The following is a 15504-nucleotide window of genomic DNA, read 5'->3' on the forward strand; positions in this document are numbered from 1 at the left end:
CACCGCCCGGGTCCTCGCAGAGAAAAGCCGGTCGCCATGGAGACGGGGCGCGCTCTGGCGGCCGTTAGGCCGCGGGGGCGCTGAGGAGGACAGTTTGGAGGGCCGGGGCCGCGGCTCCCGCCATTACACTACTGACGGCTAACCCCTCCCGGACGCGCGATGCCTCTGCTCGACCGCCACTGTCGCCACCTCAGCCCTCGCGGGCAGTGCGCCGGGCTACAGCTGGCTCCGAAAGCGCAGATGGCCTAGCGATGGTGCGGGGCGGAGCCTCGGGCCGTTCGGGTCTGTGGGAGACATCCGCTTCCGGGGCCGCGGCCGTCTCATTGCCCGGCTCTGCGGGCCCGCGGTCCTGCACTTGGAACCCGACCCCGGCGCCTACGATCCCTGAGTCGCGCCTGCCTTCGCTCTGCCGCCAGCTTTCTCAGCTAGTCATGCTGGAGCATCTGAGCTCGCTGCCCACGCAAATGGTGAGGGCTCGACCCCAAGACCCCCCGCCCCGCACGCTTCTCTGGAGCTGGCAGCTCCGGCGGCCCTTGTCTCTTCCCTGAATTGTGCTTCCCGGGTCCCCGTCTCTCTTCGCCCGCGAGGAGCCCCCTGCCCATGCGCCGTTAGGATGCTTCAGTTCTCCGGAAAACCTAGAATTTCATTTCTTGTCCGGTCCTTGGGGAGGCCCCTGATGCCGGGGTTGCCCGGTGCCAAAGCTGTGAGGCCAGAGCAGGAACCACCTCTTCGGTGGTGGAACCAATTCCTGCTTTGCTCTCCTTCGCTTCTAGGATTACAAGGGGCAGAAGCTAGCTGAACAGATGTTTCAGGGAATTATTCTTTTTTCTGCAGTAAGTATTGTTTTTGCATAGTATTCTTTTTCTTCTCCCCCTCCCCCAGCCCCCCCCCCCCAACCAGCTTGATTGTATTTAATGTACTTCGTTTGTCTCCAGATAGTTGGATTTATCTACGGGTACGTGGCTGAACAGTTCGGGTGGACTGTGTACATAGTTATGGCCGGATTTGCTTTTTCGTGTTTGGTAAGAAGATTGTGGGTATTTGGATGTTAGTGGCAAGTTTTCTAAATTGGGTTGGTTTGGTTGGAGCTGGTAGTGAGAACCAGCACCAGCTTTTCAAAACCTCCTCTTTTTGCCATCAGTGTTTCACCTTGCTATCTATCACTGGAAAAGTAGAATACCAAATAAGTGGCAGATAAAGTAAGCTGCATAAAAGGATACAGTTTATTTCTTAACAGCAGCTGCTCCAAGCAGTAATCTTAAGGTCAAAACTAGCAGGAATTTCTTAGGGTCTTCACAATGCGCTCTCCTCACTTTTTAGCTTCTAAAGCCTTATGTGTAAATGGTGAGGCTTGTTTGCAATTCTTAAATATCTTATCTGGGTGAATGAGTTTTCACTGGAATGTCAGTTTTGCTGTTGTTTTTTTACCTCTAGTAGCATAGAGGACTTATTTAGGAATATTACACGTAATGCTCTTTTAAACTTTTGATGTTTAATATTGACGGATTTCCTCTGTTCTGGCTCAGTTGACACTTCCTCCATGGCCCATTTATCGCCGGCATCCCCTCAAGTGGTTACCTGTTCAAGATTCAGGCTCCGAAGACAAGAAACCAGGGGAAAGAAAAGTTAAGAGGCATGCTAAAAATAATTAGGGTTTTCATGATTCAGCTTTACTGTTGCACCTGCTTTCGTTTTGTATGAGATGAGCTAAATTGTTTTCGTATCCAAAACATGAGTTGAAACCCATCGCTGCTCCTCCAGCACAGCTGTGTATAGATTTTGTTGTCTTTATATTTCATTTCTAACTCCGTTGGCTTTTGACTTATAATTATTTTAGGCCTTCTCTTCATAATCTTTATCTGAAATGAGAGCAGAAAACACAAGTATGCAAAGTTTCTTTCAGGTCTACAAAAATAATGAATAAATGCCTCATAAAAGTACAATTTGACTGTCAGAGTTTTATAATTCATTATGAGTGGTTAAATCGTTTTAAGGTTTTCAGTTAAAACTCAACACCAGTCTATGTCTAAAGAGTCTTCTGTCCATTGTTGTGAAAGCGAACCTACCAGTAAATGCCAGAGTTAGTTTGTGGTTCTGAAAACATCACTGAGCACCATTTCTATTTTCTGTAGCTGTAAGTTCCTAATACATGTCTTTCTTGACAACAGTAAGTGCCTATGAAAAAATGTAGTGTAAATTTGTGGGACGGTCATAGTTTGGTACCACTAAAATAAGGGTGTTGTTAAGCAGAAAAATTTCAATCCATCCTTTACTTGAGATGGAGCAAAGTGGAAACCTATAAAAACTAAATTCTTTTTAAATTTTCCAGAGGACTGAACAGAAAAATATTCTAAAGGTTTGTGTACAGAATGGAAGTGGGAGAGTTATTGTAGGTAATATTCTATTTCTCAGTACCAGGATACAGGACTTGATAAAATACGTGTTTAAAAAATGAGAACAATGACCTTAATAAACAAAAGTCAGGAAAGCTTAAAGAAAAAAAAAAAGAGAGAGAAAATTAAGACCACATAAATAAGACTAAGCATATAAATAAGAGTAATTAATGTGATTTAAAAGTTAGGAGCTCCCAAATAGTGTTAAAAATCAAGTTACCTTGGGGTGCCTGGGTGAATGACTCTTGGTTTCAGCTCAGCTCATGATCTCACAGTTCATGGGTTTGAGCCCCAAGTTGGGCTGGCTCCGTGCTGACAGCATGGAGCCTGCTTGGGATTCTCTGCCCCTCCCGCATGCATAGGCTTTCTCCATCTCAAAATAAATAAACTTAAAAAAAATCAAGTTACCTCCTGTTTTCCAGATGACACCCAAAGGTTGAAAACAGGGAAAAGGATATCTTAGGTGGATGCAAGCAGAAAGGAGGGGTAATTAGAAAGTCATACTTAACATCAGAAATGCGGCAAGGAGGGACATCTGGAGCTGCCAAAATGTGCTGTTCTGAATCATTATACATTAAATAAGACATGAAATTGTATAAAGAAAGAATTTTACATACGTAAGAGTTTGGCAACGCTACCACTGTGTAGGAGACCCAATACTACCTTTCAGATTTTGGTAGATAAGTGGGCATATATTGAAAGGGAAGACTTTTGCACTTGTTCTCTATACTTGGAACATTTCCCCTCAGATACACAGGACTTGTTCTTTACTTTCATTCAGGTCTCTACTCGGATGGGACTATAAAGAAGCATCTCCTACTGCCCTGTCAAAATAAAGTGGTATGCCCCATCCTCTATGCACTGATCTATCTCACATTACATATTTTTCATTGTTGCCACCCCCCCTCCACAGAATGTAAGCTCCATGGGAGGGAACAGGGATCTTGTTTGCTCACTGCTGTTTGCCCAGTACTTCTAAGAGTTGGGGAGACATTGTAGGTGCTCAGTAAATAGTTAATGAATGATTCAGAGGTGCATTGCCATTAGTCACCTGGTCTACTTAAGTTTAATTAAAACTAAAATTAAAAATGGAGTCCTTCAAACTAGCTACATTTCAAGAGCTCAAAAGCCATATATGACCAGTGGCTACCTTATCACAGAATACAGATAAAGAACATTTCCATCATCACAAAACTACTGATCAGGTCTTCTACAGGTTTGAATAATAGAGAAAGGCAAGTGATTGTGTTTGTGCATAACAATCTTTACTAAATGCCCATTGGACTGTTCCCTCTACTGGCTCATCTACTGAGCCACAAGGAAGAACAATCCCAAGAAGTAAAAGTTAATGCAGGTCATATTCAGTAACCACACTGCAATGACTCCCGCCCCGCCAGACAGAGAGCACGTGAGTGAGCACCAGCAGGGAAGGGGCAGCAGGAGAGGGAAGGAGAGAATCGTAAGCAGGCTCCACGCTCAATGCAGAGCCCGATGTGGGGTTCGATCTCACTACTGACTGAGATCATGAGTCGGACACTTAACCGACTGAGACACCCAGGTGCCCCGAATTTTTTTGGCTTTCTAAATACATGTATCCCTACTTTCCAAAAGGTCGTTTCACGCCACTTCACTTTTCTGCAAGTCTTACGTTACTACAGCAATGGCTTTTTTCATAAAAGCAAAAATCCTCTTCAGATTTCTTTCAACAAAAACAGGTACTACTGTAGGTCTTAAGTGTGAAGAACTTTCAGAGAGTGGGAGATACTCTGTTTTTCACCATTTCAGCTTACCAAAGGTTTCATAGGACTGCTTTTTGGGGGTAATGAGAAAATATGTATATGGAAATTAAGGAATATTTCTTAAGGAGAAAACCACAATTACTGACTATTTACAAACTGTCAAAAGTATATCAAAGTCTGAAATATGGTCAAAGGTATAATGAGAAGAAAATTCATACTGTTAAAGGTGTTTTATATTTAAGAAAGATAAAAAATGATTAAGCACTCAAAAACCACAGAGTAACCAAAAGATACTGGGATGAAAACCAAAATGAATGTTTAGACAAAATAAAACTATACAGAATGGGAATAATAACATATGGGGGAGAATTTTTTAATTCTAAGAAAATATGTACATTATACAAATTAGAAAACTTAACTAAAACTGATGTTTCTCCAGAAAGATGTATTCATAAAACATGCAAGAAACGGTGAATAGTTCAGAAAGACCCACCCACAGTTTGCCAAGGATTTGCCTCAGACTGGGACTGGGATGAGATGGTTTTACTGTTGAGTTCTAACAAACCCTTCAAAGTGAAAATAAGAGATCTCAGAAACCAGGCTATGAGCACCTTAAGGACAGGGAGTAAGTGTTTTCCTCACCACCATATCCCCAGCTCCTGCCAGAGCACCTGACACAGAGTAAAAACTAAAAATCTGTTAAGTGGCTAGAAAGGGAACATTTCATTAGAGTATTTTATGTGTGTGTAATTTTAAAGAAGGTAAGATAACACTTTATATTATAAAAAGTGAAAACGTTTCCGGAACAGCATTTATTTTTAAAGTCCCTCGAATACAAAAGTGAAAATTTACTAATCAAGACTTTTATTTTATAAAAACAACTTATTTCCCACATGGGAATTACTCCTCATTAAACAACTAATAAAATATGTGATATACAGTCATACATTTACAACATGGGAAGACAACCAATAATTTGACAGACAAAAAGACAAACTTCAGGAGGTAAGTATGTCCAACATAACTAAAAGGAGCTGGACTTCACTTACAAATTGCTTAACTGGAAAAGGAATTCGTGTTTTAGAAATGTTTTCACTGATGAAAAGTTACTCTAAAAAAAGCCAGCAGAAACATGGATTTACAAAGCCAAATTATTTTAGTTTCAATTCTTGCATATCCTAAATGAGGTTCATATTAAATGAAAATAAAAGGTTTATTAAACATCCATCAATATATAAAAAAGGAACTGCTCAATTACTAGATACTACATATTCTTTATATCTACTCCCAGAATCATGAATTGATTTTCTTAAAAAAATAATTTTTCAACTACTACCTAAGGTTATTAACAATGACAACTCGCATCACTAGACATATTATGTCACTTATTTATCCTATTACTTTTATCACTATAGTGCAATATAAAACTTCCAATCCAATATTTTATGGCCCTTACGTATCAAACTAATCAGTACCTTAGAAAAATAAAATTCTAAATATAAAGTTGGTGGTTTAAGGCTCAGTAAACAGTAACCAAACAAAAGTCTTATAACAGATTTTCCTCATCAAGAGTAAGATTAGCCACAGATTTTTTTCCTTTGTTTTGTGACATTGCTTCATTTTACTCTGTTCCATCCCATTTTTTCCCCAGTTAAAAAAAAAGATATAAGGATGTTGAATGGCCTCCAGCCATTATTATGGGTTTGTTTCTGTTTAAGCCAAAAACCTTTGAAAATAGGTCTTTAGTTCTGGCAGATTAGAATAAATTATCAAAAATTCACATTTTCTTCAAAAAATTTCAACTGGCGAGCTTTCACACTGTAAGTTGTGTATTTTTCACCCATGTGCTCCTGCAAACGTACCTAGTGGAGAAACAAAAAGAAAATCAGTATGTAGTAGAAAAAATATTTTTTGCAATTTTAGAAGAAAGGCTTTTCAAGAAAAAAGAGAAGGGCTTTTCTTTAAAAAAAATTTTTTTTTAATGTTTATTTTTGAGAGAGAGAGTGTGAGTGGTGGACGGGGAGAGAGAGGGAGACACAGAATCAGAAGCTGGCTCCAGGCTCCAAGCTGTCAGCACAGAGCCCAACACGGGCCTTGAACTCACAAACTGAGATCGTGACCTGAGCTGAAGTCAGCGGCCCAACCGACCAAGCCACCCAGGTGTCCCAAGAAGGACTTCTTAAGCATGATACCAGAGGTGGAAACCACATGGGAAAATGCTATCATTTAAAAAACATTTGAAACTTCAAGATGTCAAAAAATTGTCATGAGATGTTAAAGAACAAACAATACACTGGGGAAAATTTGCAACATACATACCAAAGAATTAATACCATTAATATAATATAGAGCCCTTGGGGGTGCCTAGGTGGCTCAGTCCGTTAAGCATCTGACTCTTGGTTTCACCTTAGCTCATGATCTCATAGTTTGTGGGATTGAGCCCTGTGTTGAGCTCTGCATTGACAGTGTGGAGCCTGCTTGGAATTCTCTCTCTCCCTCTCTCTCTGTCCCTCTCCCCCACTCTCTCTCAAGAAATCAAACTTTAAACAGCATAGAGTTTCCCTATTTAAAAAAAAAAAAATAGAGCTCTTAGAACCAGTAAAACACATAATATTAGAACATTAGAATTAGTAAAACAACAAAATCAATCTCATAGATAATTCAGCAAAGGCATTTACAAATTAATACAAATAGCCAATTAAAACAGAAATTTCAATCTAATAAAAAAAAAAATACATACAATGTGACACTCAATATATGCCTGGAATTAAAATAACACCTAACAATATGTTAAACAGATGTCACACACCTCCTATCCAGTGCACAGAGAAGGACACAATATCACTTTTGTGGTATTCCTGCCAAAAATACAGAATCTGAACCTATTTAACAGGAAACACATCAAATCCAAATGGAGGGTCATTTTATAAAACATGGCCAATACTCTTCAAAAATGTCCTAACTGTCCCAGATTAGATGAGACATAACAAATACAATCCCAATTGGTTCCACATCTGGCATGATGGCTTGAAGAGCTCTGAAGACCCCCTCCTCACTGAAACTGGTGAAAATTATTTTCTAAACTAACCATTTAAAGTCTCTGGAAGCGGTCCTGAGGGCATACAGCAAATAAAGACACTTTTTTTTTTTTTTCTCAAGAAAATCTACCAAAACCCATTAAGAACAGTGAGAGCGGGTGGTATCTAAGCTAAGATCAAAGGCCTCCCTCCCCAGTCCCAGCTGAGTGAGACAAAAACTCTACACCAAACTGTAGCCAACAACACAGGGTTCCCTTTCCATCAGCTCCTAGTCCAAAGGCAATCTTCCTGGGAGGGGCAGGACATCATATCTCATCCTGCCCCCCCACATCTGTGGTTAAGGATAAATTTTGAGAGAGTGCAGCCAAGATGTGGGAATTTCCTTTTTATACCAGGTTAGACTTGTAGGATGGAGGCTGTACCTTGGGAGCAAGGCCAATGAAAATACTGGGGCCCCAGTCACCTTTGCCCCAGACCATAAAGTGAAAATCCCATGCTCAGGTGAAGCATGCCAAGAAGACCAGCCCTCCCCGCCACTGAGCTTCTAAAGTAGGGGTATCACTCATAGACAAGTATGCTATTGTCTTTGCTCCCAGCTGTGTTCTGAGATTTTTCCTGGGGTGAGAAGCAAGACCTAAAACAGCACCAAAACTTTTCCTTAATGGACTGACCTCATTTAGAACAGAGTGGAAAAACTCAAGCCTACAAGTGCTCTCAAAAACTGGAAGTAGTGGTGAATGGCAACTAGGAGGAGACTGGTAGAGTCACTGGGTGTATAGGCTAAACTGTGGGCAGCCTACTTTGATGGAGACAACTATGAAGCTGAGAGGAACCCTCCCCCACCCCCGCCCCGCCCCCCACCCTGGGGTCAAAACTAATTTCAAACACGGACCCTGGGAACTATCCCAAATTTTACTGGATCAGTTTGTGGAGCAATGTGTGCCCCAGGACATTGTTGGAAACAGGAGAGCCATCAATTAGCAACTAAAAAACCTTAACAGCTAAGGGAAGGACAGGGAGAGTCAAAAGAGTTCTGCAAAACCCACCATCATCCCAAGGTGGCTGTGGATACAACCAAGGCCTTGCCAGCTGAGAGGCAACATCAGATTTACATTGTGGAGACATGAAGAAGGGATAAAATAGACTTTACTAAAAAATTCAGCCAATCACTAAAGAAGCAAATAATAATAGCAACTCTCCTCCCTGGGGAGGCCAGTGCCCAGACTTGTACAATATACTTTCTGAAATGTCCAGTTTTCAATAGACGGTTATAAGACACATACACTGGGGGAAAAAAGAAGGCAAGAGAGGCACTACCTGGGAGAGTAACCAGATACTAGAGTTAACCAGCAAAGATATCATCAGAAACATGTTCACAGAACTAAAGAAAACTATGATTAAAGTAGTTGTAAGAAGAGCTAAGTGGAAATTCTGGAATGGAAAAGTATAATGACAAATGAAAAACTCAAGAGGGGCTCAACAGTTTATTTGAACTGGCAGAAAGAAAAGTAAGCGGGCTGGAGATAGATCAATATATAATTGATAATCAGTATATAATATCAATATATAATTCACATTATAGATTGATAGATCAATATATAATTCTTTGATTATACAATCAAAGAACAGGGAGAAAAGAAAATGAAGTGAATATCACTTCAGAGAAAAGTGGGACTTCACTCAACACACCAACACATGTATAATGGGACCATCAGAAGGAGAAGAGCGAGAAAGGAGCAGAAAAATTACTTAAAGAAATAATGGCTGGGCAATCCCTATCAAAATAACACCAGCAATCTTCACAGAGCTAGAACAAACAATCCTAAAACTTGTATGGAACCAGAAAAGACCCCAAATAGCCAAAGCCAAATCTTGAAAAAGAAAACCAAAGCTGCAGGCATGACAATCCCGGACTTCAAGCTATATTACAAAGCTGTAATCATCAAGACACAGTATGGTACTGGCACAAAAACAGACACTCAGATCAATGGGACAGAATAGAGTGTGGTAGGGTCCTTTCCCTCAGGAAAGAAAAAAACCTCAAGGTAACCTGGCTATATGCGTATGTGACAACATCCCTCACAATCTTGTAACATGAGACCACTTAATCAGACTACATGTTTGTGGGTTACCATATATGGGAGACAAGGAAGCAAAAAATATATAAAAAGCTACAGCATGTGGCATTCGGGGCTCAGTTCTTTGGGAACCCAACTGAGTGGTGCAGGCAGGAATAAAGTTGCTTCCTGGAAAGAAAAGCCTTGGTGTCACGACTCTGTGCGAGAATCCTGCTACATTACTTGGGGGCTTGTCCGGGATTCAGAGACGGTTCATTTCCTCCTCCTTTGCCACCAGGGATATGGACCTCGGAATGCCGGGAGAGGCAGCCTTGCCTGGTGCCAGCAGACCGCTTGATCTGCAGGAGACTAGCCCTCCCAGCATGCCGGGGCGAGGACCCCGTGTGCCCCAATGGAACTCATGAGGCCCAGACACCAGCTCAGGGAGTGCCACCTGGCAGACTGGTAAGAACCTGGGTTCGTTTTGGCACACCTGCCCCCAAGAGGCAGAAGGGGAGCCTGATCACCTCCCAGAGTTGCCCTAGTAGTTCCACAAATTCCACAACTCTAAGGCACTGGGTAGCAGATTGTGGAGTCGCCATGTGACTGTGTGTGGGGACTTGTCTCTCATTCATTTCCTGGGTTAATGACTATGATAATTAGAGCCAACCATCTCTGGTTATTCTACCTCAGAACAGGGACTTTAAGGAATATTCCCAAGCAGCTGCCGAAACTCCTTTTGTTTCAGGGAAATTCCCTGTCTTCTCCAGACTGACACGGACTGCCCAATTCCACTGGTGGAAAACAAAACAAAACAAAACAAAACAAAACAAAACAAAACAAAACAAACCTGGAGTCTGCTCCTCTGTCTGAGCTGACAAGAGTTAAAACTGGGAATTCTCTTTCTCTGCCTTTTGCTGGCACCTCTCCTCTTCTGCCTTCCCTCCCCCACCTTCTTTTCTGTGCCACTTTGGGGGTGGCCGGCATAACTGGCTCCTCAATGCCTTAGGCACCATCAGCTCCTCCTCCCACCCTAGAGGTTGTGGAGTGAAGACCACCCACTTCAGATTTCCCCACTGGTGCCCCAGATACAAATAGACAAGGGGGAACAAATTGATTAACTTTTAAATGGACACAGATGGAACACATTTGGTATTTAAATGGATTTAAGTTTTTTGGTTTAAAATAGACATGTCTTTAGAGTTATCAGCATTAAACATATAAAACTGTTTTCTAAAGGTCAAGTAAGCTCTTTTATCTCTGTTGCAATTTGTCAGCAAAAAGGTGACTTAAAATGATGGTTAATTTTGTCTGTCTCAAAGCTTTCACGGGTAATTGTTAAGATAGCTTTCAAAGTCTTTGGTAACCTAAAACGTTAAAGTTTGGCTTGCATGATAAATTGAGATTGAATTCATTGGATATCTAAAGAGATAAGAGGCTAAAGCACTAATTACTAGATGTAGGTTTGTGCTTCTGACTTGTTGCAGAGAAACTCTAGACATTTGGATCTATGGGAAAACATGCTTTATCCTTAATGGATTCATAATTTTGCCATCTAAAAACATTCAGATATAACATCAAGTTCACAATTGGTTACTACTTAGTTTTCACTGGAGACTAAGGTTTCTAAGAGGTAAAATTCTACTAAATGTAGTTAAAACTAATAAAAATAAGACAAGCAACTCTGTATCTAGAAAAGTAGGAGATATGAAAGAAAGATATAAGAAATGGAAATATATTTTTGTTGAAGGTAAAAGAAAGTAATTTTGTTCTAAATGGGACTGGTTATTTGGAGAAAAATGGCTTGGACAAAATCTAAATGTAAAGAAAAATTGCAGAAAGTTCATGAAGGAAAATCTTTAAAAAGAAATTTTATGTGTGGTCAGGATGGACTAAGGTTAAAATAAATGGATTTTAAAAGTACATTGGGTTAAGATTAAATTCCTCCTCTTTTGACCCAAAGGCCGAGAAAATGATAGCAATACCCTTGGTGCCAGCCTCCAAATCCTCCACATTTCTGTTGTTCCTGTTCAGCAGAGGACTGGATGCCTCTGCCGTATGAGGGATGGGTGATATATGAAGGGCTTTTACTAAGGTACATGGGAGCCATTTTACTACACTTAGCCCACTGTATGCTAAAAATGGATATTCACACGGCTGAAACATATTTATGTGAGCATTGTTGAAAAAAGGGAATAGACCTTGACTTTGGCCCTTTAACCCCCTCCCTCAGTGGCCAATGATCAATATGGAAGTTACTGTTGGGCCAAAATAAAATTAGTGCATCCTACAACAACCAGGAAAGTCTTGCTTGGTCACAGTCCATACCCCAAGGTCCTGCAGGCAGGAAATGGAGGGGTAAGAAAAAAACAGGAAAGACCAGGTCAGCTCTTGGAGGTGGGGTCAAGCCTGGGTAAGAATGACTATTCTCAGCACCTCCTGAGACTGGCAGGGCTTTTGGCTGACAGCTGCAGAGCCAGCCAAAATGCAGGACAGGAGATGAGGTTTCTCCTGGCCAGCTATAGGAAATTGAGATAAGGGACAACTTTCTTCCTTTTTCCTATAGATGGTTAATTCCCCAACCAAGGCCATTACTCCTTTGGAATGCATTATGATTCGTTTTCTTTTGTACAAAGGTTTGGCCCCAATACAAATTGGAAGAGGGAACCTGGCCCCCAAAGGGAAATATCAATGACAATACTATCCTACAATTGGACTTGTTTTGCAAATGTGAAGGGAAATGGGGAGAATTCCCCTATGTTGTTTTTGGGCCTTAAGAAAAAAAATCGAGATATGTGTAAGCAATATAAGGTGGATCCTAATTTTTTTTTTAATTTTTTTTAATGTTTATTTTATTATTTTTGAGACAGAGAGAGACAGAGCATGAACGGGGGAGGGGCAGAGAGAGAGGGAGACACAGAGTCCAAAGCAGGCTCCAGGCTCTGAGCCATCAGCCCAGAGCCCGACGTGGGGCTCGAACTCACGGACCTCGAGATCGTGACCTGAGCCGAAGTCGGATGCTTAACCGACTGAGCCACCCAGGTGCCCCAGGTGGATCCTAATTTAATGGCAACCCTTTCTGAAGTCCAGCAATCAGTGGGGGAAGTAATTAAGGGCCCCTTACCTGTATCTAAAACAGACCTAGAGAAGGAGGAAGGGAGTTCTTTCACCTCAACCTCCTTCTCCTTGGGTCCTCAATCTATTAAATATATATATATTTATATATATATGTATATATATATATACACATATATATATATACATATATATATATTTATACACACACACATATATATATACACATACACACACAATTCTGCTCGCTGCTACTCACCTTATCCAGGCCCTCCTCATAATGTAACAGGCATGTTTGCCTTACAAGAAAGCTAGAATGCCAGAAGAAAAAACCTTTATATTACAAGATTTAAGGCAGATAAAAGGAGATCTAGGTAAATTTTCTGATCAGATAAGTATATAAGGGCTTTTCAGAACATTATGTATGTTTTTGAGTTGAACTGGAAAGATATAATGTTTTTGTTAAATCAGACTCTTAGTGACACAGATTTTTGGAAAAAAAACTAAGGAAATCTAAGATTTAGCCCTTAAATTATGCTAAATTAGCCACTATTTTACAAACACAAAATGAGAGCCCGATGGCATTCCTGGAGAGGTTGAGGAAGGCTCTCATTAAATATATGGCTATCTCCCCTGACACCCCTAAGGCTGAGATGGTTTGAAAGGACAAATTTGTCACTCAATCAGCCCTAGATATTCAGAGAAAATGCAAAAATTGGCTGTTGGCCTTGAAGGGACCCTGGAGGAACTCTTACAAGTTGCCAATTGAGTATATTACAACCAAAATTAACAAAACAAAACACAAAACAAAACAAAAAACAGAAAAGGAGGCTTAAAAAAAAAAAACCTGAGGCCTTAGTTGTGGCCTTCCGTACTACGTCAGATCAGACTTCCCGAGGTTCTGGCACCAAGTGCCATTTATATCGCCATTCAGAGCACTAAAATGATGAGAATGTCCTCAGAGGGGACAACCAAAATGAAAACCCCATAAGCCATGCCCCTTCTGTGGTGACAATCACTGGAGATCTGAAGGCCCTCGGGGACCTCTATCTGTGAGGGCTCAGATAACCAATGTCCCTGGGAGGGACTAACTGGAGTCTGGGGCTCTTCATGGTGGCTCCCCTAAACAAACTGTCTATCAGAAACCCAGAGCCTCGGGTAACTCAGGTAAATACAGAAAGAAAACTGGTTGATTTCCTTCTTAACACCAGAGCTACCTTTTCTGACCTCCTTTCCACTCCAGGCCAACTATCCAAACACAGCATGACGATTAGAGGTATCTCCGGAAAACTGCTAACTAAATTTTTCTCTAAGCCCCTGGGATGTATGTGGGGAAACCTAATTTTTTTTCTCATTCTTTCCTGATAATGCCAGAGAGTCTTACTCCCTTGCTAGAAAGGGACATTATAACTAAAATAGAGACTATGGTGCTACCAACTCCAGGACAGGTAAACAATATGTGAGTTGTTGGAAATTACTGGATATGGTAGACTGTAGATACCAGGGTTCAGAAAAATAGTTTGCCTGCTATATCAATTATTAAAGGAGACTCCCAAAAAAATAAATAAATAAACTGGGGTCTGACTCCTAGATACCGTCTCCAGCCCTTGGTTACAACAGAGCAAAGCAATTACTATTACCAAGCTCGCAGAAATAAAAGATCATTAAAACACAGGATCAGGCCTTTCATTTAGGGAGAGGCAAAACTTATCAAATGACCCAAAGGATGTTTACTGGGAAAAAAATTTTTCAAAGAGAGTTCTGAAAGTAGTATCAGCCTGTGAAGTATGTCTTAAAAACAATACTTTCAACCACAAACTTGCTCTCCCAGGCAATCAAGGAACTGGAGGCTATCCAGGAAAGACTAACAATTAGGTTTCACTCATATGCCAAGGTCAAAGGAATTCCAACATCTGTGGGTATGGATTGATACTTTCACTAATTGAGTAAAGGCCTTCTTCTGCAAGACAAAAAAGGCATAAAAAGCAATAAAAGTTTTGCTTTATAAAATAATACCCACTTTTGGCTTACCTAAAATTTTGCAAATTAATAATGGTAAATGGCTGTTTTGACTCTTTCTCTAGCAGAACTCCTGGCTCTTAAAAAAGTTTTATACCTCAGGGCGCCTGGGTGGCTCAGTCTGTTGAGCATCCGGCTTCGGCTCAGGTCATGATCTCGCAGTCTGTGACTTCGAGCCCGGCATCAGGCTCTGTGCTGACAGCTCAGAGCCTGGAGCCTGCTTCGGATTCTGTGTCTCCCTCCCTCTGCCCCTCCCCCACTCATGCTCTGTCTCTCTCTGTCTCAGAAATAAATATACATTAAAAAAAAAAGTTTTATACCTCAAAATAAATCAGACTGTCTGCTTATACTCAGCAAAACTCTAAATAACACCTCACAAGTGGTATATGATTTAAAAAAATTTTTTTAATTAAATTAGGGCCAAACTCTTGGAAATAGAGCCACCATTGATTACTTATTACTCCTGCTCTTCCATCACCTGGGTCATGAGAGATTCCCTGACATATGTTGTTTACAAAGTCAGAGTCTCTCCTAGGTTGTTTGACAGGTTTGGAAACTGTAGACATTATCTTAAGATGCCACCTTGTTGGTCAGTATAATCTTTACTTTGCGTTCTTCTCTTTGTGTCTGCTAATAATTATGCCACCTCATGCCTGCCAGCCTTCCTGTAGAACCATACTGTGGGCTACTTGACCGACCCTGGGGTAGACTCTAACTGCTGTACCCCCACACTGTCTCTTATCAGCTTAAAAAAGCTAGAACGGTCATCATCCCTGTTTCCTAACAGCAGGTACAGGCCCTATTCTGGGGGAGAAATAAATAGGGAAAGGGTTAACATTAGGCAGGGAGAGATAGGGAAACTTCAAAAAGCAGACTACAGCTGCAAGTGGGAGGCTAAAGAAGTAGATGGGGTTCTCCCTTTATAAAATCCTTTTTGGGTGCCTTCCCCCCATTATCAAGGGCATAAGGGGGGATCTAAGTGAGATAGGCAATCTAACTCTAAGACAACAGATGCAGGCCCTTGGCTTTACCCTAACCACCTTACACCACTGAGTCAGGGAGCGATTACCTGTGAATCTGACCACAGATGCTCACCCCTTTAAACCAGGAGATGCAATATAGATAAAGGAGTGGAATGTCCAGCCCCTAAAACCCCTCTGCAGGGGCTCATTCACTGTCGTTT

The 15504-nt window shown here is 41.1% G+C and overlaps 2 protein-coding genes across 3 annotated transcripts in view; one reads left to right on the forward strand and one right to left on the reverse strand.

Moving 5' to 3' along the window:
- Positions 1-251: 251 nt before the first annotated feature.
- On the forward strand, positions 252-1943 carry SPCS1 (signal peptidase complex subunit 1). The gene is made up of 4 exons (XM_019417159.2): positions 252-467; positions 774-833; positions 936-1022; positions 1527-1943. The coding sequence occupies exons 1-4, from the start codon at positions 252-254 to the stop codon at positions 1650-1652; spliced, it is 489 nt and encodes a 162-aa protein (XP_019272704.1). The 3' UTR covers positions 1653-1943.
- The window catches only part of NEK4 (NIMA related kinase 4), a 50343-nt gene continuing 36487 nt past the window's right edge, over positions 1649-15504 (reverse strand). Inside the window, exon 15 of one of the 2 annotated variants that reach the window (XM_019417150.2) lies at positions 1649-2175. In XM_019417150.2, coding sequence (XP_019272695.1) covers positions 2143-2175 — 33 coding nt within the window. In that variant the 3' untranslated portion in view covers positions 1649-2142. Of the gene's footprint in view, positions 2176-4973; positions 5995-15504 lie in introns of those variants that run through there. The other variant, XM_053898004.1, reaches the window with a different exon arrangement.

This window comes from Panthera pardus, unplaced genomic scaffold, assembly GCF_024362965.1.
Source record: "Panthera pardus isolate Hobbes unplaced genomic scaffold, ASM2436296v1 HiC_scaffold_8, whole genome shotgun sequence".
Lineage (NCBI taxonomy): Eukaryota > Metazoa > Chordata > Mammalia > Carnivora > Felidae > Panthera > Panthera pardus.